Source organism: Argentina silus (assembly GCF_951799395.1).
Source record: "Argentina silus genome assembly, chromosome: 22".
NCBI lineage: Eukaryota > Metazoa > Chordata > Actinopteri > Argentiniformes > Argentinidae > Argentina > Argentina silus.
Genome location: NC_139676.1, coordinates 12579123 through 12605145, shown reverse-complemented (window position 1 = coordinate 12605145; position 26023 = coordinate 12579123). Strand labels below are relative to the sequence as shown.

The 26023-nt window shown below is 47.2% G+C and overlaps 1 protein-coding gene across 1 annotated transcript in view; it reads right to left on the bottom strand.

The window, feature by feature from the left end:
- Positions 1-26023, bottom strand: part of LOC310821765 (myosin-9-like) — a 26265-nt gene extending 242 nt beyond the window's left edge. Inside the window, exons 1-41 of the mRNA XM_083693969.1 lie at positions 25827-26023; positions 20059-20393; positions 19588-19744; positions 19301-19328; positions 19009-19102; positions 18602-18622; positions 17475-17567; positions 17310-17373; positions 16854-16952; positions 16176-16319; positions 15724-15819; positions 15109-15380; positions 14613-14786; positions 14285-14458; positions 13911-14025; positions 13338-13525; positions 13010-13131; positions 12541-12610; positions 11882-12042; positions 11612-11720; positions 11194-11325; positions 10542-10748; positions 10129-10266; positions 9595-9718; positions 8992-9163; positions 8490-8702; positions 7947-8091; positions 7359-7565; positions 7035-7139; positions 6671-6823; positions 5959-6207; positions 5292-5504; positions 4724-4936; positions 4186-4347; positions 3877-4005; positions 3368-3456; positions 3144-3267; positions 2634-2842; positions 2275-2383; positions 1711-1883; positions 1-1097 (exon numbers count right to left, since the gene is read on the bottom strand). The exon at positions 1-1097 is cut by the window's left edge and continues 242 nt beyond it. Of these exons, the coding sequence (XP_083550095.1) occupies positions 986-1097; positions 1711-1883; positions 2275-2383; positions 2634-2842; positions 3144-3267; positions 3368-3456; positions 3877-4005; positions 4186-4347; positions 4724-4936; positions 5292-5504; positions 5959-6207; positions 6671-6823; positions 7035-7139; positions 7359-7565; positions 7947-8091; positions 8490-8702; positions 8992-9163; positions 9595-9718; positions 10129-10266; positions 10542-10748; positions 11194-11325; positions 11612-11720; positions 11882-12042; positions 12541-12610; positions 13010-13131; positions 13338-13525; positions 13911-14025; positions 14285-14458; positions 14613-14786; positions 15109-15380; positions 15724-15819; positions 16176-16319; positions 16854-16952; positions 17310-17373; positions 17475-17567; positions 18602-18622; positions 19009-19102; positions 19301-19328; positions 19588-19744; positions 20059-20388 (5889 nt within the window). The 5' untranslated portion in view covers positions 20389-20393; positions 25827-26023 and the 3' untranslated portion in view covers positions 1-985. The remainder of the gene's footprint in view (positions 1098-1710; positions 1884-2274; positions 2384-2633; positions 2843-3143; positions 3268-3367; positions 3457-3876; positions 4006-4185; positions 4348-4723; positions 4937-5291; positions 5505-5958; positions 6208-6670; positions 6824-7034; positions 7140-7358; positions 7566-7946; positions 8092-8489; positions 8703-8991; positions 9164-9594; positions 9719-10128; positions 10267-10541; positions 10749-11193; positions 11326-11611; positions 11721-11881; positions 12043-12540; positions 12611-13009; positions 13132-13337; positions 13526-13910; positions 14026-14284; positions 14459-14612; positions 14787-15108; positions 15381-15723; positions 15820-16175; positions 16320-16853; positions 16953-17309; positions 17374-17474; positions 17568-18601; positions 18623-19008; positions 19103-19300; positions 19329-19587; positions 19745-20058; positions 20394-25826) is intronic.

Here is a 26023-nt window from a genome sequence, read left to right as displayed (position 1 = left end):
ATGTGCCATCTAACCCACCACCGCAACCTCACACATGACCAATACAAAGTATTTAGAAGAACGGAGAAATACCAATAGCTATCGAAAAGAGCCCCCGAAACCAAGTGTAATGCCTCACAAGTGTGTTTAAGGCTATCGCTATTCCCACGTTAGCTTTACTCCAGTGTGACGTGACGCATCAAGATGCAGTCTCTAACAGTCGAACGTTGATACAGTAAACTTTGTGCTAACCTCGTACCCAGATCATCTTTGCGCCAACCTTTTCTCCTAACGTGAACACCATGTTTGTAATAATGTGTGGTTTTGAGCCGAGGCGTAACAGTGAGGTAGTGTGCATGTTTGAAACTACTAAACAGTGAAAATGCACACGCAATAAAACACATTTCTGTGACCAATAAGAAAACCGTATGGAATTGTTATTAAATTACTGCATTGGACGAACCAAAGAAAACATAATTTGTGCAAAGTAGCCTATAGCAAACAACAGAAGCAAGTACAGTACGTAACAGCATCAAATCTGAGAGGAAGAGAGGTAGAGAAGTGCTAGAATACCACGGTAGGAGTACGCAGGAATAGTTCTCTAAGACACGTTAGAAGTCCTCTGAATAATACATTTCATAACTTCGAGAGTAGAGTAGAAAAATAGATCTAGAAAAAGTTAAAGATATTTGGAAAAGCCTAGTTAGAAAAAAAATATCTTATCATTCACATTCAAATCAATGATGAGGAGAATTGTATTTGGCCCATATTTGCTGTGCGTTCAAGTTACAGTAGCAGGTGCGGTTATAGAATTATTGGATGTATAAGGCTATGTTTAGAAATAACTCTACTAGCTGAATCAAACAGACTGTCAAAAGTTGAACTTGAGGGGGAAATAACCTGTGTAAAAAATCTTTGCATGTGACAGAATCTGACTGATGTTTAACAGTACTAATTATCCTCGTCATGGCTTTGCATTCCCAGCCAGGCTGACTCAGCGGTAGAATCACTCGGGGACGGACTCTGATGCTTCGCTCTGCGCGTCCGTCTCCTCGTCGCTGTACCCCATTCCTGAGCGGCTGATCACACGGCGCATGTTGAAAGGCACGTCCCCACGCCTGCGAATCAATCAACACGGTCAATTACTTTAACGCAGCTGGAAGTATCATTATAGTAGCAAAACATACACTTTACATTTACGGCATTTAGTAGAAGCCTTTATCCAAAGCGACTTACAACAATACATTTGTGTAAGTAAGTGAATCATCTATCCAACAGTCACTAACATTTTTTAAATTTATTTTATTAGCAGGAGAGAACTTTTACAGGGGGGGGGGGGGGGGGGATAGCGGGGGTGAAGAGGTCTCTAGGGTTGGGGTTAGGGTTAGTATGGGGGGGTAGTGAGGGTGAAGCGTTTTTTAGGAGGGACTGTTAAGATGTAGCCTGAAGAGATCTATGGCGGAAGATCGGAAGTGACTCTGCAGTCCTGACAGCAGTGGGAAGCTCATTCCACCAGCGGGGCGCCAGGTTTGGTCTAATATCAGTGTCATTCTGTCAACAGTGTGATGTTGTATTTTCACCAATGCTTTTGGTACCCTTGGTGACACCATATGTAAGCGCTCATCATCATCACCTGGTGTTTGACAACCAGGAGGCTATCAGATGAAAAACAGGATTGTGGTGTAGTATCATCATCATCAGTGATTGGGGGGGGGGGGTGGGGGTACATACCTGAGTTTGCTCTTCAGGGTGCTGACCTCGCGGTTCATGGTGTCCGCCGACTCGGTGGCATCGTCCAGCTCCCGCTGCAGCTTCCTGCGGTAGGCGTTGGCGCGGGTCACTTCCTCCTCGGCCTCCTCCAGCTGCCTCTTCAGCTGACGCATGCGGCTGTTCAGCTTGTCCGCCTGCGGGGCGCAGAGAGAAACGGGTCAGAACGTGGCTGCTTCCATCTATACAACAAGTGCAGTCTCGAGCTCCTCTGTAGTATAAAGCACTCAAAGAGTTCAAGGGAGGCGCTACAGCATGTACAAGTACATGCAAATCTTAACCAAAAATCATTATGTCTTGTGGTTCACGCACCTGTGAAAGTACACCGTGGTGCCCATCTAATACATATATACGCCATTTAGCCGACGCTTTTATCCAAAGCGACTTACATTGCAGTGAGTGCACATTTCAGTAAATATGGTCCCAGCGGGAAACGAACCCACAACCTAAGCGTTGTTAGCGCCATGCTCTACCGACTGAGCCACAGAGGACCACCGTCTAGTGCTGGGGGACGACGACGACACCTACCTGGTCTTTGTACTGCTCTGTGTTGCGTCTCTCGTCGTCCACAGCCAGCATGACCTCTTTGAGCTTCTTCTCCGTGCGTCTGACCAGTCTGGAGGCCTGCTGGCGCTCCCTGGTGTAGGGGAGCAGAGTGACGAGCCATGAGTGAAACGAGGCAGAGTTTGTGCAGAGGCTTCCTTGAGGAATGAGCAATTTCGCCTATTTGGCCAACAGAAGTGGCTACAGAAAATATCGAAGAATCGAAGGCATTCGAATCAAGTCAAAAGGAAATACTACAACTTGAAATGTGTAATTAGTTTTATATAGGTTGGGGCTTTGGACAAGGTGGTACCGTGAGAAGACACACACACACAGGTACTCACTTGGACTCGATGTCCAGCTGCTCCTCCAGCTGGGCGATCTTGGCCTCCATGGAGGCGATGGCGGACTTGTACTTGTTCTTGACGGCCCCCTCCAGCTCCTGCAGCTTCAGCTTCAGCTCCTTGTTCTGCCGGTCCATCTGGGAGCGCACCCCCTCCAGGCGCTGAGAGGTACTGCGCTCTGCGGCCAGCTCTGTGGTGAGCTGGTCCGTCTGGGTCAGAGAGATAGTTATTGTGGTATACGGAAACATCAGACAATGAAAGGAAGGGGGGACCCGTACGGTCTAACATTATGCGTTAGTCTTCCACAATGCAGTGCGCCTACCCCGAAACCCTAGGTCTCAAAACGTCAAAATGTCTAACACACTGAATAACAGCAAGCTTTAGTCAACCATTCCTCTCCAGTGTACTAGAATCCGTCTCCCATCACCGCTTCCAATTCCTCTAAAGTAGCTCCTCCTCAGTTCTAGAACTAGTAGAACTAGTTCCTCAGTTCTACAACCAGTTCATTACCTGCAGTGTGGTTCTCCGGAAACGGTCATTGACCATCTCCGTGTTCAGCTGCTCCTCCTCCAGCTCCTCCTCCAGCTGGGAGATGCGGGCCTCCAGCCTCCTCTTCTCATCCGCTAACAGGGAGCTGAGAGAGAAGAAGAAGAGGAGGAGGAGATGTTCGGTTGGGGAGAAAGAGAGCAATCTCACACACACTGTTAAAATATCGCCACGTTTATTGATCCTACTTCTTAGCGGCATGGCTGTTGATCTCATCCTGCAGCTCATCTCTCTCAGTCTGGGCTTGCCGCTTTATCCTCTCGGCTGTCGCCAGGTCCTATGGGAGTCAATGGGAGGTGGGAGGGGAGGAGAGTGTCACAAGCAACACTAGAGCACAGAGATAAAAGGCACACTCCAATATCCACATCAGCCTACCTCTTAGAAAGCACAGCCAGTGCATCGCCTCTTTCTAAGAGGTATGCTGATGTGTATAGTGGATTTGGGTTCACTTTTATTTACTTGGGTGTCATTGCACCCAACAATGGTGCCCAGCCCATAGGGGCTTATATGGCTGATCTCAGCATAAAAGTGTGAAACATGCGTTTATCATGACAATTATTTTTAAAACAAAACTTTTTTTTTTTTTTTACAATACACAACTTCTTCACAATGGAACATAAACAAGGACAAGAAAAATGGTGGCAGAAAGAGAAGAGAAGAGAAAGGCAGAGCCCACTCGGTTGGGCCTCAACTGTACCTCCTGAAGCTGCATGGCGTCAGCCTCCATGGTCTTGACCTTCTTCTCGTTCTCCTTGGCCTCGTTGAGGGCCTCCTCCCTGGACAGACGGAGGTCCTCCAACTCCCTCATCTGCTCTTTCATGTGGGCCTAGTTAGAAGAGATGGAGACAATGGAGATGGAGTTAACACTTTGAGTCACATTTAAGTACTGTGTGTGTGTGTGTGTATGTAAACCTTTTTGCAGCTCTATAGAAAGTATGTGTAAATGTGTGTGTGTAAATCTGTGTGTGTGTGTGTGCGCGCCAGTCAGTGTGTGCGTTTACTTTACCTGCAGTTTCTTCAGCTGTTTGAGGGCCTCGTCACGGCTCTTGTTGGCCATGTCTATCTGAGCCTCCAGCTCCACCAGGTCCAGCTCCTGCTTCTTCTTGGCTGACAAGGCCTGGGAGCGCTGCCTGCGCTCCTCCTCCAGCTCCGCCTCCATCTCACGCACCTGGGGAACAGAGAACCAGAAGGGCACGGCTTCATCCAGAGACTTCTCCAAGAAGTAAACATGAGGTTTGCTATGGAGGGAGGATATGTGGCTAGTATGAGTGACTGCCAATGGCCCCTGGTCTGAGCATTGATTACTTTGTCTTATGATGACTGATGGATAGATGATTCACTTACTGAAACAAATGTATTTGTTGTAAGTCGCTTTGGATGAAGGCATCTGCTAAATGCCATGAATGTAAATGTAAAATGTATGAACAAAGTGATTTTACAATAAATAATTAACAAAAATAGCCCCAAATGTTGAGATCAGAGAAACATTTTCAGAGAGAACACCATCAAGGCGCAACACGTGGAGCTTTGAGCCATCCTTGTACCTGCTTGACCAGCTGCTTCCTCCTCTCCTCTCCCTGTTCGTCTCTGCCCTGGAGGTCCCGGTCGAACTGGGCCTTCATGGCCTGCATGTTGACCTCCAGACGCAGCTTGGCGTCCTCCGTGGCCTGCAGCTCGTCCTCCAGTTCCTCCAGCTGGACCCTCATCTCCTCCAGCTGCTGCTCCATCCCTCTTTTGGACCTCTCCAGCTCATGGACCTGCGTAGGATTTAAAAAAAAAAAAAGAGAAACCTCAAAGTGAAAATAACGTTTTGGGGAAAGTTCAACAACGTTCTTGTTGGGAGTGATGGTGCGTTCAAAACTGGCAGCATTTAAATATATTTGCAAACTTGTGTTTGAACATGTTCCAAACTGTCACTATGGTATTGTAATACCTTACCAACTCTATTGGAAGGAGAAAGGTAGAGCATATATTTCTTAAGTACAGAGCCTCAAAGTTCTAAATGTTTTACACAGGGTGGAATCAGAGAGGGTGAGGGGGTGGACAAGGGAAGACAGAGAATCTGCCGTACAGTAAACAACAAATTCCAGCAAGATACACAGGCAGTCTTACGCTCTTGCCGACGTCATCCTTGGAAGAGACCAGGTCTTCCATCTCGGCCTTGAGCAGTTTGTTGGCTCGGTCCAGTTCGTCCTTCTGGTCCATCATGGTCTCCAGCTCGCGGGTCAGCGTCAGGGCCCGGGTCTCCTTCTCCCTGGCATCCGCCTCCGCATGGTCACGCTCATCAGCGTTCTTGCTGGAGATGGTCTTCTCCTCCGCTAGCATCTACATAGAGGAGAGACGTTGGGGGAGAGAGAGAGAGAGAGAGGGAGAGAGAGACAGACAGGAGAAGGAGAGAGGGAGAGAGAGACAGACAGGCAGAGAGGGAGAGGGAGAGAGAGAGAGAGACAGACAGAGAGGGAGAGGGAGAGAGGGAGGAGAAAGACAGAGGGGATAGCAAGAGGGGGAAAAAAAAGAAAGTGCCCGTACAGAGGGATGGAATGTTATAGAACGTTCCGCAAGAAATATACTGTGTATTATAGATCATGCAGGAATATCTGGCATGTGGAATAGAAATGTACTGGCACGTCGAATAGAGCGCCATGTCAACTCTATACCTTTCTATCTGTGTTTAATCTCACTCCCGGACCAATCAAGACTAATTCTCTCATTGAAAATCATCAAAATCTCACAAGACCAATCCAGCTCTTAGTGAATTCGTCACGTCTCCTTCCCTCACCTGGTCAAACTTCTTCTGCTTCCTCTCCAGGTTGTTGACGATCTGTCTGAGGTGGTCCTGGTCCACCGTCATGTCGTCCAGCTCCTGCTGCAGGCGAGTCTTGGTCTTGTCCAGCTTGTCGAAGGCCGAGTTCTTCTCCTCCAGCTGCTGGCCCACCTCCTCCAGATCCCGCTGCAGCCTCTTCTTGCTCTCCTCCGCCCCCTCCAGGGACGACGCCTCCAGCTCCACCTTCTTCTTCATCTCCGCCAGCTGAGGAACGGAGGAAGTAAGAAGATGGACAGAGGGAGAAAGGGAGGAAGGCAGAAAGAAAGTTAGAATATCTGACACACAGAAGTAGTAGTAAGATAATACAGCATAAAGTGTTCTAGTGAAAAATCCTTGGTGGAAAGAGAGCATGTGTTGAAAAGCCACGGGGGCAGACTAGTGGAGGTGGAGGGAGAGAGAGAGAGAGAGAGAGAGAGAGAGAGAGAGAGAGAGGTAGAGAGAGAGAGGTAGGGAGAAAGAGAGGTAGAGAGAAAGAGAGGTAGAGAGAGAGAGAGAGACAGAGAGAGAGGTAGAGAGAGAGAGAGAGGTAGAGAGAGAGAGAGAGGTAGAGGTAGGGAGAAAGAGAGGTAGAGAGAGAGAGAGGTAGAGAGAGAGAGGTAGAGAGAGACAGAGGGGTAGAGAGAGAGGTAGAGAGAGAGAGACAGAGAGAGAGAGATGCTCCACCAACCTGAGCTTGGAGGGTATAAACTTGCTTCTCCACGTTCTTCTTGCCCTCCTCCTCTTCCTCCAGCATCTCCCTCAGGTTGTGCTGTTCGTCCTCCATCTGCCTCAGACGAGTGGAGAAGGAGAGCTTCTGACGAGTCTCCTCCTGGAGCAGTTCCTACACAGGGAGAGATAGAATGGTTAAGACGTGTGTGTGTGTGTGTGTGTGTGTGTGTAAGCTGTAAGTGTGTGTGTGTGGGTGGGTTAAGACTTTAGTGTCTGTCTGTGTCTGTCTATATGGAAATAATGATATCAAATCGTTGTGTAATTCGCCGTGACAGCTCCTCTGTGTGTGTGTGTAAGCATGTGTGTGTGTGTCATCCTCGTACCTGTACATCCTGGAGCTGGGACTCAACAGCAGAGCAGTTATTGGATGCCTTGATGGACTTGCCTTCCACCTCAGTCAACACGCTGTTCACGTTGTCCAACTCCACCTGAACAGAGAGAGATGGAATGAGCACAAGCACATAAATCTATCAATCAATCCATACACTGTCACTATCAGTTCGTTCGTTCGTCCATCCATCCATCCGCTTTGGTTTCCCCAATTGTGGTCTGGATCTTACCCCTTCCTCCAGTTCATCGAAAATGAACGGATTCACAATTCATCAATGAATCCTAAACTACAGCAACGCCACAGGCAACACTCCTACCTGCATCTTGGCCACCTTGTCGGCCAGGTCCTGCCTCTGTCTCTCGCTCTCTCCGTGTTTGACCTGCAGCTCCTGGACCTGGGCCTCGGCCTTCTTCCTGCGGTGCTCCGAGTCCCCCTTCCCCTGGGTCAGCGTCTGGAGCTCGATGACCAGCTCGTTGCGCTCGCTCTCCAGGGCCTGCTTGGCCTTATCCACAGACACCTTATTCTGGAGGAGGGACAGACAGACAGACAGACAGACAGGTTACGAAGGGTTATTGTAAGGGTTTCTGTACAGTACATTGCTTGATTATTGATGGTCAATGCACAACAGTGAAATACTTTAAGCATTTGAATATTGCGTGAACAATGATTCACCTTCATCCACTTGGGACTAACCCATGACTAAAATAATCAATAATTCTGGAACTCTTTGTTATTATTTTTCCAGTAATATCCATGATTGAAGCACACATTATTATGGACTAAAATTATTTATTATTTCTGATTTTCTATCGTTATTTTTCCCAATAATATCTATAACGAGCATGATGCCCAGCCAAGGTAACTTATTTTCCCGTATCTATGATTGAAGCCCATCATCTCTTACCCTCTTGGACTGCTCCAGCTGCTCATTGATCTCGTCGAAGGCCTGGTTGTGTTTGTGTCTGATGTCGCCCATCTGCTGCTCGTACACCTTGGCCTCATCCTCCAGGCACTTCTTCAGATGAGTCACCTCCGTCTCACGCTTGGACCTGGAGGAGAGGAGGAGGAGGAGGGGGGGGGGGAGAAATGAGAAAGAATGAGAGAGAGAGAAAGAAGGAAAGAAAGTAATAGAGAGACATTTAAGAGACACCATTAAGACACCAGCTGCTGGGAAAAAAAGACTGCCTCAAGCAGCATCACCAGTCTTAGCATTTTTCCAATGGGATTTACAATAAACACAGTGTGGGGGGACATGCAGCGTTCGGCCTGTAGAGGGTGCTACACACAGGTAAGAACCTTGCTACACACAGGTAACCGTTTGACTGACCTATCATGACTCAATCAAAATGTTGTGACCCATCCCAACACTACATAATGACAAACTGTTTTCAAATGCACTTCCTGGTGTGTGTGTGTGTGTGTGTGTGTGTGTGTTCTGTCCTAGTACCTGAGCTCCTGCTGGGCGGCGGTGGAGTCCAGTGTATCCTCCAACTCAGTCTTGAGGGCCTCCAGCTCTTCTCCCAGGTCCCTGCGGTGTTTCTCTGCCTTGGTACGGGCTGCTCTCTCCAGGTCCAGATCCTCCTGCAGCTCAGAGATCTGAGCCTCCAGCTCTCGGATCTTCTTCTGGGCCGTGTTCTTGGCTGCAGCCTCCTCCTCAACCCTACGTCAATATAACGTCAGAGCATTAGTCATATGTTTTATCTAGACGTATACATTGCTACGGTATAGAGATCAAACTAATTCACCTAGAATTCAGCACAGAATTATATAAAAATCAGTTTAATGAACCTCCAAGTTCAGCTTAAAAACTTACAATTAAAATGAACCTCAGCATCTCTACACTACAGCGGCCATAAGCATAAGCATCTATTTCGGAGCATTTCTGAACTGAAACAAAAAAGGGACAATCTGAGATTTTCCTCTCTCAAACCATGGACCCGCCCCCTCACCTGGTCAGAGCAGCCAGTAACTCCTCCTCTTTCTTGGCCAGCTGGGCTCTGAGCTCGGCTATCTGGGCCATGAGGTCAGCCATCTGGTCGTTGAGCTCCGTGGAGTCTCCCTCCAGCTTACGCCTGTTCTTCTCCAGCTCCTGCCTCTGCTTCTCCTCCTTACGCAGACGGTCTGAGGGACGGAGAGGGGAGAGGAAGCATGAGTTAGGTATGAATACTAATACCAAACAATGTGGTTTGGTTTCCTCTGCTTATCCTTTTTACACATGGACTGGTCTGAGGGAGAGAGAGGGGAAGGGAAAGCAGGGTTATGTCTCAATACTCTAAAAGTAGCATCCTTGGTTTGTCTCCTTTACTTCCTCCACACTGATCTTGAAGCACTGGAACAGGTAAAAGTAAGTCCAGCCTTCATCCACATAGCTCTCATTCTGGCCCGTCCAATCTCCATTCAGATCAATGTGGGCGAAGAAGGAAAGGAGGCAAGGAAAGGAAACCTCTTAAGTGAATTGGAGGGAAGGAATATCGGGTATTGTCATCATTACTCAAGTCCAGTGGAGTGAAAAAACAACAACAACAACTGAAAGAAGCTAGCTGACCATCTACCTTCCAGGTCAGTGATCATGGCCTCGTGCTTGTTCTTTAGTTTCTGCAGGCTCTTGGACTTCTCCTCCTCCTCCGCCAGGTTGGTGGTGAACTCAGAGATCCTCTCATCCAGAAGCTTCTTCTCCTGTAAACACACAAAAACAATACCCAATAGTCACACACAGTCCTAACGCTATGCAGCATGTCTGTCTGTCTGTGTCTGTCTGTCTGTCTGTCTCTGTCTGTGTAGTGTCATGGAGTTAGAGAGAGAAAACCTTCACTACTCCACTGTCTCCTTCAGCAGAGATGCAGACTCTAGAAGCCGACCCCATCAAAGACTCTGTTACTTACTACACCGTTAAGCCACCCAGAGACACCAATGATGAGAAGCCAATTTATTCCACAATCAAACGAGGGTGCTAGTGACGCCTACTGTCAGTCCACAGAACAACAGTCTCATCCATCTCTAATGAAATAATGTAGATTAGTTCACCTTGTTGAGTTTGTTGTTCTGTCTGTCTGTCTGTCTGTGTAGTGTCATGGATGGTAGTTCACCTTGTTGAGTTTGTTGTTCTGGTCGTCCAAGACCATGACGTCCTCCTCGATCTTCTTCATCTTGGAGTCCATGGTGACCTTCTCCAGCTGCAGCTTCTGTCTGGCTCCCTCCTCCTCATCCAACTGCTGCTCCAAGTCCTTCAGAGAGAGAGAGAGAGGTTTTACTTTACTGTTGTTCGCTTACACCCGTCTGTCACTTTCGATACCGCCATCACTGCCTCTTTCTTACAAAGGACTAGCATGCATGAGACCACGAGGCCAAATGGGTGACATTGATTGATGCATTGATTGACGCTAAAGTTAGTCACTGTCTGCTGTGGCAAAGTATTGATTGCCTACTGCTAATTGCATCGGTCGACAGAATGACATGAAATTTGGGTGAGGTATCTCTTTAGCCTAGACCGTCCACTCACGGTGATGTTTGTCTGCATCTTCTTCCTCTCCGTCTGCAGCTGTGTGACCCTCTCCTCCTCCTCCTCCACCCGGGACTCCAGGTCGTGGAGGATGTCCTCCAGCTCCTGCTTGCGCGTGGCCAGACGAGATCTCATCTCCTCAGCCTCGGCACACAGCTCCGTCTCCGCCTGGAGCTGCTCCTGCAGGGCCACCTTCTCCGACATCAGCTGGGGGGCAGACGGAGGAAAACAAAGTTAGATACGGAGGTCAAACTCAAGGACTTGGCTTTACAAACCACCACAGCACCTCCAACTCTGAGGATAGCTTGCGGCTAATCAAACATGATTTGTGATGGTCTTGTGATGCAAAGTAAAAGTACTTTAAGACCTAGTGAGACCTTGCGGGGACCATTTAATTTTGTTTTGTTACAACCAAGTAAAGTATTATTTTGGTGCCAGGCTAGAGAAAAGACCCATTTTAAATGTTATTCATAATCTTTGTGTGGGTGATGTCTCTGCCCCTAATACATATGCCATTTAGAAGATGCCTTTACCTAAGGCGACTTAAAGTACATACAGTAGTTTTGTATGTATGGTCCCAGCAGGAATTGAACCAGCAACCTTAGTGTTGCTAATGCCACGCTCTACCAACTAACCCCTACTGTTACTGTACCTGTTGCTGTTTGGTCTCAAACTCCTGCAGCTGCTGTTCGGACTGCAGCTGCCTCTCCTTCACCTTGACCAGCTCCTCGTCTCTGGCCAGCATCTCCTCCTCCTGCCTGGTCACCTGCAGCAGGGGCTTCACCTGGGGGAGAGAGGGGAGAAGACACATTCGGACAACGGTGTCTGCAGAACTGATATTTGTTTATTTATTTAGGCTCCAAAACATTGATTGTTTGATTTTGGAGATGCATGAGAAATTGACAATGTTCTAGCATCTTAACTTTTGGGATGTGAGTGTGTGTGTGTGTACTGTGTGTTTCTCTTTTGCAAGCATTCACGGATCACACACACACAAACAAACAAACAAATAATAATATCCAAGGCAATATAAATCATTATAGGCATATTATGAGGCTCATCTTCTGTACCTTGGTGAAGAGTCTCCACCACTGCCAGTTCCTGAGTTTGAGGTAGGCAGCACAGTTCCTCTGGATCACCTTCATGGCCGTCAGCTGCTGCTGCCTCTTAGTGTAGGCTCTGACAGAGGGGAACAGAAGCACATTATGAGAACAGAGATACTTGTAAAACAAACGGAAAACACAAATCTCAGGGAACAAAACACCAACCGACGCACATCATAAGACAACGAGGCCATCCTCAAACTAGCGATCGCTCTGCCCTATCTAGGCGGTCCTTACTTGCGGGCCACGTAGCCTCTGCACCAGGCCTGGAAGCTGATGATGACGTCCGTGATCTTCATGTCGCGCTCCTCCTCCAGGTGAGCCAGAACTCCGGCCCGGAAGAACACTTTACTCTGGCCGATACGGAACAGGTTGGGATCCAGCTCCAGAGCCTTGATCTGGGAGGGGAGGGGAGGAGGGCGGGAGAGCACGTCAATAAATGGGTCATTCCAGGGATGGGAATATCGACTGACCAAAAAAAAGAGCCTATCTGGTGATAGATTAGAACAACAATAGACCAGTCCGTTGACGTTCTGTTCATCACAACAACAACAACTTCACCATGTGAAATTATACCATCCGAGTACATTTGAAGCATTTTAACATTAAAGTGAAACTTGAGGCTGGTGAATGACGATCCTGTATGATGTATGATCCTGTATGATGTATGATCCTGTATGGTGTATGATCCTGTATGGTGTATGATCCTGTATGATCCTGTATGGTGTATGATCCTGTATGATGTATGATCCTGTATGATCCTGTATGATGTATGATCCTGTATGATGTATGATCCTGTATGGTGAATGACGATCCTGTATGGTGTATGACGATCCTGTATGGTGTATGATCCTGTATGGTGAATGACGATCCTGTATGCCCCCCTCAAGTCTTACCATGAGCACGCAGGCTTGCTTGCCATCCATGAATCCCTTAGGAATGGAATTGGGGGTGAGGATCTCGTACCTTGGAAAGGGAGAAGTGTAAACAGTTAACACACACACACACACACACATATACTCAGCACAGTGCAGTGCAGTCCATAAACATACACACGCAATTGGTGCGATAGTCAATAGCAATAGTCATTTCTTATGATAACTGATGTACAGATGATTCACTTACTTTAGACAAATGTACTTTGGATAAAAGCGTCTGCTGAATGTCTAAAATGTAAAATGTGCAGTCTAGTGATCTGCTTAGTGTAAAGCCCCTACAAGTTCATCCATGTTTACCTCTGTGTGAACTTGGCCCTGTAGTGTGTAAAGCTCCTAAGAGTTTGTCCAGGTTCACCTCTGTGTGAACTCACACAGTATGATTCGGCCCTGTACTGTGTAAAGCCCCTAAGAGATCATCCAGGTTTACCTCTGTCTGAACTCCTGGAAGACGATGCGGTTGGGGAAGCCCTGTCTGCAGATACGGATCCCCTCCAGAACACCGTTACACCTCAGCTGGTCCAGAACCAGATGGGGCTCCAGCTTACCAGCCTGACGAAGGAGAGGAGAGTGTCACACAAACACGCATCAGACTTACTCATCCTCTAGAAATGGAGTCTGGTGTAACTCTAGAACCTGCAATGGAATGTTGACCCACAAGCCCCCCCCCCCATATGCAGCATGTTCCTTACACTAATCAAATCAAACTTTATTTATATAGCACATTTCATTGCACTGGTAACTGTAATAAGTTGTACCTTTTTCTCGTGGTTGGGGATGATGCAGCGTACGAAGTTAGGGTTGGTGTTCCTCAACGTGGTCATGAGGTTGGACAGCTGTTCCTTGTAGAGCTGGCCCACGGTCCGGAACATTCCCTTACGGGTCTTGAACGCCCCATGCGATTCAGACATGCCCGCCACTTTGTCCAGACCGACGATACGGTCCACTGAGAGAGGGAGGAGGGGGGAGGGGGGAGGGAAGCGAGAGTAAAATAAATGAAGTTCATAGATTTAATGTGAATCTGTAGAAGCTGACTTTAAACGCCTTAAACTGGAATGAATATACATTATGGGGTAAATAGTAAAGGCTATACATGTTTATTATTCCCAAATATGTCCTCTTTCCTGCAGTTCTCATAACAAACACTAGGCTGCCTCATACTTCAACACAACACAGTTACAGACGGATGTTCACATAGACGTGGGAGGCAGTTTCCTTGACTGAGATTAAGCCTACAATTGAACTATAAAGTATTTCCAACAGAGATTCTCCAGACTATAGGCTTCATCTAGTTCCAAGGCCATGCTCTAGAACCTTCCCTTGAGACTCACCGTCTCTCCAGAGGTCTGACACAAACTTGTCAGAGGACTGGTTGAGCAGTGAGGCCACGTTGTCATTCAGCGGGTCCATGTTCTTCATTAGCCACTCATCTGCCTTGTAGTCCACCTGGGGGAGAGGAGAGAGAGAGAGAGAAGAGAGAAAAGAGAGAAGAGAGAGAGGGGGGGGGACAGAGAGAAAGAGAGACAGAGAGAGAGAGAGAGAGAGAAACAGAGAAAGTCGTGTCTTAAGATGTCTGTTGGATAGATTATTCACTTACTTACAACAAATGTATTTGTTGTAAGTCGCTTTGGATAAAGGCATCTGCTAAATGCCATAAATATAAATGTAAAAAGATGGTTGTCATAGATGGTCAACAGTGCCTGACCTTTCCAGCGTAGTGCATGATGCAGAAGTCAGCGTCGTCCTTCAGTTTCTTGGGCTTGTGGAACTTGGGGTTGTTGCCCTGCTCCTGAACCACCTTCTCTACGAAGCTCTTGTCAGTAGCCTTGGGGAACCAGCACTCCTCATCCAGCAGGGCCAACACACCTGGGGGACTGGCCTAGGGAGGGAGGGAGAGGAAAGAAACGTCAGTGCCTTCCGAACTGTTCCATGTTGACTACTTTATTGTTGTGCAATTACATTTTCAACATAGTGTAGCATACTGTAGGTTCCAAGACTCAGCAAAGAAGAGAGGCAAAAGAGGGGTTATTTACATGCTTCTCGATGAGGTCGATGCAGGGCTGCAGGTCCAGGCCGAAGTCGATGAAGCTCCACTCGATGCCCTCCCTCTGGTACTCCTCCTGCTCCAGGACGAACATGGTGTGGTTGAAGAGCTGCTGCAGCTTCTCGTTGGTGTAGTTGATGCACAGCTGCTCAAATGAGTTCAGCTGCAGAGGAGAGAGAGAGAGAGAGGGATGGAGAAAGAGAGAGAACAGATTAGATATATTTGGAAAACCCATCTGCAACCAATGAGCGCCCTTGAGACTTTATTCACCTTCTGTAGATATACACAACAGTGGTTGCGTCCCAATAGTCTCTCCTCCATTCCTTGCATCCTCGTTCCTTGCTTCCTTCTCAAATAGCATTGGAGGAGAATATCTAAGGGGAGGGACCTTTTTATTTCCTGCTCCAATGCTTTTTGAGGAAGGAGGGGAGGACGCAAGGAATGGAGGAGAGACTGTTGGGACACACCCTGTGTCCCCGTCTCACCTCAAAGATCTCAAAGCCGGCGATGTCCAGGATGCCTATGAAGGAGGCCCCCTGCCTCTTGGTCTTGTCCAGTGCCTTGTTGATGCGCATGACCAGCCAGCGGAACATCCTCTCGTAGGAGGCCTTGGCCAGGGCCTCCACCCCAAACTCAGCCTGCTCCTGGGTCTGGGCCTTCTGCACGTAGTCTCTGCCCACCTTGATCCGCGGGGACAGGATGGCACGGGTGAAGTCGGTCACATTCATGCCCAGCAGGTGGCACACTTTCTGGGCAGCTGTGGGGGAGAGAGGGGGTGGGTGGGTGTGTGGTGAGTGAGTGGGTGGATGGTGCTGGATGGATGGAGGTCAGACTCGAGATGGCACAGAAGCAAGAGGCTGTGAATGGGCTATGAAAGTTGTGCAAGAGAAGAAGAAAAAAGAAACACTAGGGAGCCTATATGCAAGCTTACTGAGGTTGAGCTACCCTGCTCATACCTGTCTAATCCTCCAAGATAACACAAACGTCTCGCAGCTTAAGGGACAGGGGATGAGTCTAGACAGGGCCCGGTGCTTGGTGGTTAAATCTAAACGGGACAGGCAAAAGGAGGGGAAGAGGAGGGGTTGTGAAATATCATGTACCAGTGTCGTCAGGCATGGAGGCCTGGTCTGTGTGCCGTTCCTTCTTGAAGGTCATGTTCCCAAGCTGGAGCACGGCAGATATGTTCTTCAACAGACCTGAGAGAGAGAGAGAGAGAGACAAGAGAGAGAGTGACAGAGAGAGAGAGAGCACATTAAAACCCCTGGGAGTGATCACTCAGAAAACATGCACCCATACCTACTATCAATAATAAACATATCACACTAACTTTGTAATATACAGTACACAACATCTGGATGTGCAAGAAGCATTATGGATGGGGTTGTGTGGAAGCCCTTATAGGCAAAGACACTGGTTTATCAGAGTAACATTATCCACTATCGCTGATCACACACACGGAATTTGTTGTGCAGAAGGACAGCTTTATTGAGCAGTTGTGTGCAAGTGTTGTTGTTGTTTGTAAAGAAACAGGCGTTGATCTAAAGTGTGTTACCAACGCGCTCCTCCTCGGGGATGCTCATGATGTTGAAGGCGTCCATGGTCTCCACAAACAGGTCCTTGTCCTGCTGACCAGGGATGGTCACGTTCCCGTTGGACAGGAAACGGTAGTTGCTGTAGTCCTCCAGACACAGTTCCGCTAGGAAGAGGAAGCAGAGAAATGAGGAGATATATTGTCGCTCTAAAGTCTCTCTCCGGGAAAGGGTCGCTGCAAAGGCCTTTACAGTAAGTTCTAGAACCATATTCAGAATCATCTCAAATGATGTGCATGCGATGTGCAAAAGGGGATATACACACACACACACACACACACACACACACACACACACTTCACTGAAGATCAACAATATTGTTATGTATAAAACAAGACACAATAACTGTGTCTGCTGTTCAATTGTAGCAACCCAGCTATTTGTCCTACTGGCTGGAGTACGCTGTAAAATGGTCCTCTGTGGCTCAGTTGGTAGAGCATGGCGCTAACAACGCTTAAGGTTGTGGGTTTGATTCCCGCTGGGACCATATATACTGAAAAATGTATGCACTCACTGCAATGCAAGTCGCTTTGGATAAAAGCGTCAGCTAAATGGCAGAAATATTATACTAGACCAGACCTGGGTCAGGTACATACTAAATGACATTATTATTATTATATTAAAATGGGTTTCTTTCTCACAGCGCAATTTGTCCCCTGCCCCAGTCAGCATGTAGTAGAAGATATGGAAGGCCCTCTCGTCCTTAGCTTGTCTGACGGCTCGAGACTTCTCCAGAAGATCTGACGACACGGCGGTCAAGGACAAACGGAACGTATCCACACAGCCAATAACAACTGCTATATCTATTGCTTACACTGGCGGTCATAGACGTAGTAGAAGAAGAACAGAAGTTCAAGATGTCGTCCCAAGGGGGCGCTTAGTGGCGTAGCACACGAATGCGCTTATCACGTAATCGCAAGGTTCCTGGTTCGATTCCGACCCTCGACCTATCTTGCATGTCATCCCTCCTCTCTCTCTCTCCCATCCTCCCTGTCAATCTCTACTGTCTCTATCCCAATAAAGCAGAAATGCCCTTAAAAAAAACATATTTAAAAAGATGTCGTCCCAAGACCCATCAAAAACATATTGAAGGATACAAGTTTCAATGTTGGCTCCCACGATGTACCCGTTGACATCGAAGTTGATCCTGATGAACTTCCCCTGAGAGTGAAACACAGAGAGATGGTGTTTGTATTAATTCCCTTGAAATTAAGTTGTCGTTCACACAGCAGTGTGTTATGGCGTTAGGCCGCAGCTCTTACGAATCGTGAGGAGTTGTCGTTCTTGACCGTCTTGGCGTTACCGAAGGCCTCCAGGATGGGGTTGGCCTGCAGCAGCTGTTTCTCCAGCTCCCCCTGGTGGACACACGTAGTAGGGTAACAGACAAGACTTTACATGGGCCTTCATTCACCAGGAAACTGTACTCACTTACGGAAGTTCATGTTGTTTTCACAAGCAAGGGGTATGTAAATTAAGAAGATGAGCTTTGCTTGTCATGTTAGTCCCACACCGTCACAAACACTGCATTGTTGCGCACACACACACGCACACACACACAGTGATGTACTGTGGTACAGAGGTTTGTATGCAGTAAATTATGCTAGCATTGTGAAATCAAAAATATAACCCTCAGGGAAGCTTTTATAATCTCATCAACTACAAACACACACACGTTAAATGTTAATGCATTCCAACACACCAGCCCAAGTACAAACAAGCCCACTCAGGCAGATACAGAATCAAGTCCCAAACAGCACAGCAGCCGAGACCATGCAGGCGCACACAAGAACACACGCAAGAACACACACAAACGAGAATGAGCACAAAGCAATAACACACACACAGCATCAAGCGCATTCTGAGAGCCAAATCGTGCAACAAAACCCGGACCCAAAACGACGCAAAAGTACACGTACTGTAAACTAGGCTCCAGGCTAAGACTGACTACAAAGGCTGATTCCGGACCAACCAGAAGAGCAGGAACAAAATGGCAGGGGGTGGTGTGTGTGTGTGTGTGTGTGTGTGTGTGTGTGCGTGCGCGCGTGTGGAGAGGTAGGGTAGAGATGCTCTCCCCACAAACACACAGTGTAAACACCCACGGGGCAATTCAATGTTTCAGACAAACATGGGATTAAGTTACCCTTCAGCAGGTGCGTCCCTGAGAAGATTATCAGTATGAGGGATTGAGGGTGAAAACGCGTTCAAAACACTTGACTTCATCTAGGAGGTAGAACATAAACTTGAAGCTAGTTCCCTGGGCCCAGACAAGTTGCAGCGAGAGAGAGATGGATGCTGTTAGTATAACATGTATTTACAACATGGAGGAAAAAAGCACTGGAGAGAGAGAGAGAGCAAGAGAGAGCTAGAGAGAAAGGAGGGATGAACTCACATGTGACAATACTGCATTGCCCTGAGAGAGAGAGAGAGAGAGAGAGACACACAACATTTTCAACACGATATACAGTGATACTACAGTGATTGAAACCAGAAATCTCAAAACGCTGCAGTCATTGCCTCTTTGCCTGCCCCGACTGAGTGAGAGAGAGAGAGACACACACACACACACTATAGGCGAGGCAGGCAGGTCCGGACCTGAAAGAGGAATGTTAGGTATATGCTTCAACTTCCCCCACACAAAAAAACAGCACTTAGGGGAATGTACAAATGAAAAGGGGGGGACAAGCATGAAAAATACAGACTGGAGAGAAAGAGAGGGGGTTGGGGGAAGATGTTAAGGGAGGGAGGAAGAAGGGAAAGTGGGGAGGGGTCGAGGGGTCGAGGGGGGGCAGTACTGACCTGGTCTTTCTTGGACTTAAAGGAGGAGGCAACGTGCGCCAAATACTGAATCACTTTCTTGGTGTTCTCAGTCTTTCCAGCTCCTGACTCCCCTCTGGGGGGGGGGGGGAGGGAGGGAAGAGAGAGAGAGAGAGAGAGAGCATGAGGTGATTGATTGCCATCTCCTCCAGTCTTCACCCAATCAATGTCCTCCAGACAGAGACTTCAGAAAACTTCATAGCACCTAAACAACATGCATTTTACACAGGCTGCAGGACTTGACACGATTTAAATGAGCGCCAAATCCCCTTACGTGCAAAGGATGGACTGATCTTCCCGATCTGAAAGGATGAAGAGAAAAAAACAGAACAACCGATAACGTCTGTTAAAGTACACAAGCAACGGCTTAAAAATCAGCATACAGTCGGTAAAATAAATAATGATAATCATCGTTCGGCAAGTTTCAAGTTAGGGAAGGAGTATATGCTTTTGCAACGTCAAACACAAATGTGTATGATCTTGCAAAACAAATATACTCCTTCACTAACCTCAAAGTTACTGTGTGTGTGTGTGTGTGTGTGTGTTTCAACACACTCTCACCCTGCATCATGCTCCTGTAGGCGGTGTCTGTGATGGCGTAGATGTGGGGGGGCATCTCGTGCCTCTTCTTGCCCTTGTACATGTCCACGATGTCCTCAGAGTAGATGGGCAAGTACTTGTAGGGGTTGATGACCACGCAGAAGAGACCAGAGTATGTCTGAGAGGGGGGAGAGCGGATGTTCAGAGTGCGTATAACGTATAAAGTGTCCCAATACTGATTCAAATGTCATGATGAATATCACATCATCAAATATGATGAACGTGAATTCACAGTAATTAGCATCACTGGTGAACCAGGATTTTATCCAAGGTAGTTCCCTGTGTATGTCCCTCTGTGTGTGTGTATGTCCCTCTGTGTGTGTGTGTGCCGTGTGTCCCCCTCTGTGTGCGGGTGTGTGTGTCCCTCTGTGTGTGTGTGTCCCTCTGTGTGTGTGTGTGTGTGTGTGAGAGAGAGAGAGAGAGACCACTCACATAGATGAGGCCAGAGTAGTATCTCTCCTTCAGGTTGTGCAACACAGACGCTTCGTTCAGGCAGGTGAGCTCGGCCATGTCCTCCACCTTGTTGAACTTGGGCGGGTTCATCTTCTGGATGTCGTCCTTGTTCACCTTCACCTTCTTCCCCGTGTCGGTCAGCTCCACCACACACTCCTCTCCCTGCTCCTCCTTGACCGAGCCGGCCTCGAAGCCCAGCTTCTCAGACGGGACCCACACCAGCTTCTTGGTGGCCCAGTCGGCCTGGGCCATGGGGTTCCCACCCGTCATAGTCTGGTCCCCATACAGGAACTTGTCTGCGTCCGACATGGTGGCTAGAGAAACAACAAAAACAAAAATGGATGTTTGTTAACTCATCGAGTGCCGAGGGTGAATTGTCAACATTAGAGTGCCAAGGATGACTTTATATTCCCCAAAAATGCATCAATGACGATGCTTCGTTTGGTAGCCAAAGTATTGTTGCTGGGTAAACACCACATAAAACACTCTGCACTCTCGGCTGTGAGTGTTCCGGAACTCTTTGGCAGTTGGTGAGTTAATGAACTGTAGCCTAAATCACGCTACAGAGCCGAACCGAGCTGTACTGCGTCGGCCTGGTTAGGCATTTACCAACGTTGCTGTATTATTATTATTATTATTATTTAACCTTTATCTATCCAGGTTAGTCTATCATCAAGATCAAATCTCTTTCTCAAGAGAGACCTGGTCCAGTAACAGGGTTTAAAGCTGGTGTAGTACCCTGCAGTGTAAAGCCCCCCTAGAGTAGATGTCAGTGTTTGTTATTAAAGGCAGCACGAGTCACAACAGTGGCCCTTTCTCAATCGTTAGTAACTCCATTCCTCTTGTTCCTCTCCTCCGTCCTCCACTTGCTTCTTCTCAAACAGCATTGGAGGAGAATATCTAAAAAAAAAGGGAGGATGCGAGCGGAAGACAGAGGCGAAGAATCGAGACTCAATACTGAGGTAAATGGGTGTCATACAAACATTCTGGAGAAGAACTTCCTGACATTCTGAGTAAATTGATTGTCATGGCGCACTGATTGAATGGAGCACTTATGACCATAAATGTGGTAATCACGGTCATAAGCGCTCCATTCAGTCTAATAAGCATTCAGGGAGTGTGCCTCCAACTATTGTGTTTCGCTGTAAAGTCCCGGGCGAGATTAAATTAACATAAACCAAGGTTGAATGGATTAAGACTGTACATTTCAATGTCCTCCGAAACACTCCGGGCTCCGGAAATATCTCCCAGAGAACAAATGTCTTTGTTTAAAACACTAAATGTAAGCCTACTGTTATCACAAGGCAGCCGTGAAGGTTAAACAAAGGTCTGAAAGATTTATTTAGTGAAGATTCACACACACACACCCGAGAATGCGTATGAGTGGTACTGTATAATCCTGTCTAAGATTCATGGTTTTCCTCTCGTCATATAGTGGGAGAGGCTGTCGTCACTGGTTTCTTCAGGACAATGAGATTCAATGTAACCTGAACTGCAAAACTGTAGGAAGCACACACACACACACACACACACACACACACACACACTGCACTAGTAAACGACCACCTCTGGAGGTAGTGCCAGGTCAATGGCCAAGGTACTGTCACTGGTCTGCCCCTCCATTTCTCCTCTACCTGTCCATCTCCTCTATCCCACAATCTCCTACGTTTACGTTTGAGTCATGCAGCAGATGCTCTTATCGAGAGCAACTTATCACGTACAAAGTAAGTGAATCACTACCAATCTTCCGCCGTAGACTGAAGACCCGTCTCTTCAGGCTCCATCTCAACGGTCCCTCCTAAAGACCGCTTCACCCCCACTACCCCCCTGTACAAGTTTCTCTCCTGTGTATTTGTAAGTGGCTTCGGATAAAGGCGTCTGCTAAATGGCGTAAATGTAAATCACTACCATGGTGAGGAACACATTCCATAAGGGTTAGAAGCAGTCACAGTGGTAGAGGAAGGGATGAATTTGTTATCCGCCCATCTCTCCTACTCTCCTACTCTCCCTCTTTATCTCCTCTACCTTTCCTATCATCTCTCCTACCCCCCCCCCCCCCCTCTGCTTTACCTCTCCCTGTCTATCCCATTCCCATCTTCCGGGGCCACATTCCGTACTTGCCCCTCATTAGAGAAGGGAATTCCACAAATTCCCAAACCTTTCCTCCTGTTCCTTTCCCCCCCCCCCCCCCCCCAACATCCTTTAGATCCTCCCACTTCCAAACATGTCAAAAGTACTGGGTTAAAATGTCCAAGCATATATTGTTCTAATAAGACTGTCAAACTCACAAACTGTCCTGCAGCACAACAAAGCTTTTACAGTTCCACAGGAATACTATCTATAGGCATATGATAATTTATGAACGCACGCAACATTTTAACTCGGTTAAATGTTCTAAATTCAAGGTTCATGTCATGTCATTACACTAATCCTGAATTGTATTACATGACAGTTTGTTTCCTATGGGAAAAATATACACCATGGGAAAACAAATATTAAATAAATACAATGTTCAAAAAAATGTATATGTTCTTGAAAAGGACAGCTGAACTATAGATATTCTTTCTCAGTTTATCTGATGTAATGTCATCTTCAGGTATCGGGTACATTTCCAAAAAACCCAAAAAGTATTGGTTTAAAAACCTTCTGAATTATTCTTAAAATGGACTGTCAAGGTGTCCTTTAGTTTCTAGAGTAATAGTGAATCCTCAGCCAAATGTTTTAGAATTTTATAGGGGCAATGGACCAGAGGCCTTCACGTTTTTTTTTTTTATTTAAGTGGAAGAGACAGCCAAGGAAGGAATGTCAGGAACATGTTTGGACAGACAAAGAGAAAGAGAGAGAGAAATGTCATTATCCACCACACCCTGCAGGAACAGACGCTGCGTCTATTTAATATATCCTCACTGCCTTGTGCTGACTGAGATCCTTGCCTTAATCTAATACTTCTCACTTTCTCCCTCCATCTCTCCCCAAATCTATTCTGGGTCACTCTCTGTTTCTAGTTCTTCATGTGTGTCTTTCTGTGTGTGTGTGTGTGTGTGTGTGTGTGTGTGTACACTGTAGGCTCACCACACGCTGTGCAGTGTGCATACAGCACATGCAGCTCAGTTCAGATTATGATTAAGATTAAGATTAAGATTAAACACTCCATAATATCATTGCAATTTGTTTCCAGGTCAAATTGGACTCATCACCTATGAAAGGTCGAGTGACTACAAAGGCTGATTCTGAACCAACCAGAACGGGAGGATCAAAAGGCCCGGGGGTAGGGGTGTGGCGGTGGTGTGTGTGTGGCACTCCTGTGTCACCCTCTCTCAGGGATAAAGTGAGAGAGGGTGAAAAAGAGAGAGAGAGGGAGGAGGAGATAAAAGAGGAGTGTGTGAGAGAGGGAGAGACAGACAGAGAGGGGGATGAAGAGATAAAGGCAAAGAGGTGTCATCTGTGTCTCTCTCTAAGTTCATTACGTGCTTAGACTCTCTTGATTAGGGAGGGACAGGGGGGAGGCAGGGGGAGGGAGAGGTAATAACCAAGGGATCTCCATGCTGCAGGCTTACAGTTAGCCAGGGCCAATAGAGAGGACTAAACCTGTGACTACACAGCTTAGGACTAGGCATGACCCCTATGCACTTAACCGAATGGCTATGGCTCTGTCCCAATCCTCCACCCTTGGCCTGAGGTGTGTACTTGTGCACTCCCCCAATACAGACTCAAAAGGAATGATCTGGCGTAGGTGGACTGTACGCCAGAGCTTGGCGTGAATCCGTGTAGGATCGGACACACGCTTCGGCGGAAGGGCTGAGAGACGGAGACGGAGGCAGCATAAAAACACTGGACCCGAGTCGGGAAAAAACCAGGTTGTCCGTGTGAATGTGGCTCTACAGTCAGTGTGCCAACCACGAGCTGACAGGATGTTGCAGTGTTGCCTTTGCAGTGTGGACACTTGCGTTTCCTGATGAGCCTTATTGCTCAACCTCAGTCTTAAAGAAGCCTCTTTACATCCTCTTAACTCCGCTATGGCATCATTGTCATACACAGAGGGCGTTTTGCACTGTACACAGCACTAGGCCGGGACACTCCATCTACGCCAAGACAGGCTGTGACTTCAGATCAATTTTCAACATCCCATTAGTCATACGAGACACGTTATAATCCATCCTAAAAACGGGTTTGTTTGGCATTAATCCAACCAACCACTGTTACACAACACATGTTACAGCGCATAGGCCTGCCGTAGGATTAGCCATTGTTATCTAGGCCTAAGACCAGGTTGTTGTGACTTCAAGCCAACCTTCAAACAGGGGGCTTGACTTACCCCTATGGCTGGTTTGGCCTCATAACTGGACCAGTAATTAAGGCACGTCCAGAGCCAGTCACCCTATTATATATGCCATTCAGCTGACGCTTTTATCCAGAGCGACTTACATTGCAGTGAGTGCATCAATTTCTGTATATATGGTCCCAACAGGAATCAAACCCACAACCTAAGCGTTGTTAGCGCCATGCTCTACCAACTGAGCCACTATTAACCTCTACAGCATATTGTTTTGCGGCAGGTGTTATCATTCAGTGTGGACGGAGTCTGTCGTAAGACAACATCCTATAGTATTTTATTCAAATACACTCGATTTGACTATTCTGTATATGGAGAGCCAATGGCTTCTCTTTCTCTTGTGTCAGGCTCTGACTGCCCTGGGATCGCTGCACGTTTCAGTAAGGCCTACAGTTCCTCAATCTTCTCACCTCTTGTTCCTGGCTGCCAGTCAATCCCTGCTTTAGCTTGGCTTCCTCTGCCCTTTTACCACAGACAAACACATGACAGCTCCCCACCATCTGCAGCTAGGCCTGCATGTAGATTGGGCATGTAGAAAAAAAGTCTAGCTAAATCCCAAACCTGGAGCAACTGTGATCTTCTTCAAATGATATCTGGAAAGTTATCCTTCAAAAGGAAAGCCATCAAGCCAATCAAAGTCAGTTGGTTTGGCTTCACAGCTGATGGCTGCCTTGCCACACCTTTTTTTCCAATGTTAGTGAGGAGGCTGTGTAGGAGCAAGAGATACAGATCAATGTGTGCACATTATGTGTCCTCAGGCTAGATCAACATCAGGGTGTGTGTGTGTGTGGCAAACCCTCCTCTAATCTGACTACCAGAGAAATGCCAGTCTGCACAACAGAAGTCTGACTTCAAACTAACACAAAGCGAACGTCACACTGGCCAAAGCCAATGTACGCTAGAGATGAAGGTACTGGTTTTGACACCTTTGAAGGACATGAAATTGGATTGGCTTTTTCTTTTTTCTTCAATTGCATGTTATAGTTGCAGTAATTTTAACTGAATGGATATGCTACTATACTCTTAGCTTATGGCTGACGACTATCCTACACGCCATACTACAGAGCACGGTAGTTGATTTTGGTGAGGTTCCGTGCACACAGGAGTCAGTAACAAGTTTGAACGACTTCAGTCTTCAACCAATTGTGTTTGCTAATCAATATTGATCTAACCAAATTCAGCCCACGTGTGCTGTCAGGCGGGTTTACATTTTGAGGATCACTTCGGCTGCGAGCGGTGATATGGCTTTACAGAACACCTGTGAAAACCTTTACCTAAGCAATGCCATGCCATAGCACAAAACAAAACAATTGGTCGTTTGTGGTAGCTTCCTGCTAAATATTTCGAAGTACGCACTAATAAATGAGATCGCACGGAGATTAGGTGGAGACAGGTAGCTTGTACAGGCACTTACCCGCTGCTAGTTCGCAGGCACTGCGGGATGAGTTCGGTTGATCTATCGGTGTCCGTGTTTGCAAGGGCAGCTCTCTCTGCGCTACAGACAGCAACCTCAACAGACAGTTGCTCTACCGTATCCGCCCTTCTCTTCCGTCTCTCTCTTCTCTTTTATTCCCCTCTCTCTTTCTTTCTGTCTCCCTACCTCTCTCTCTC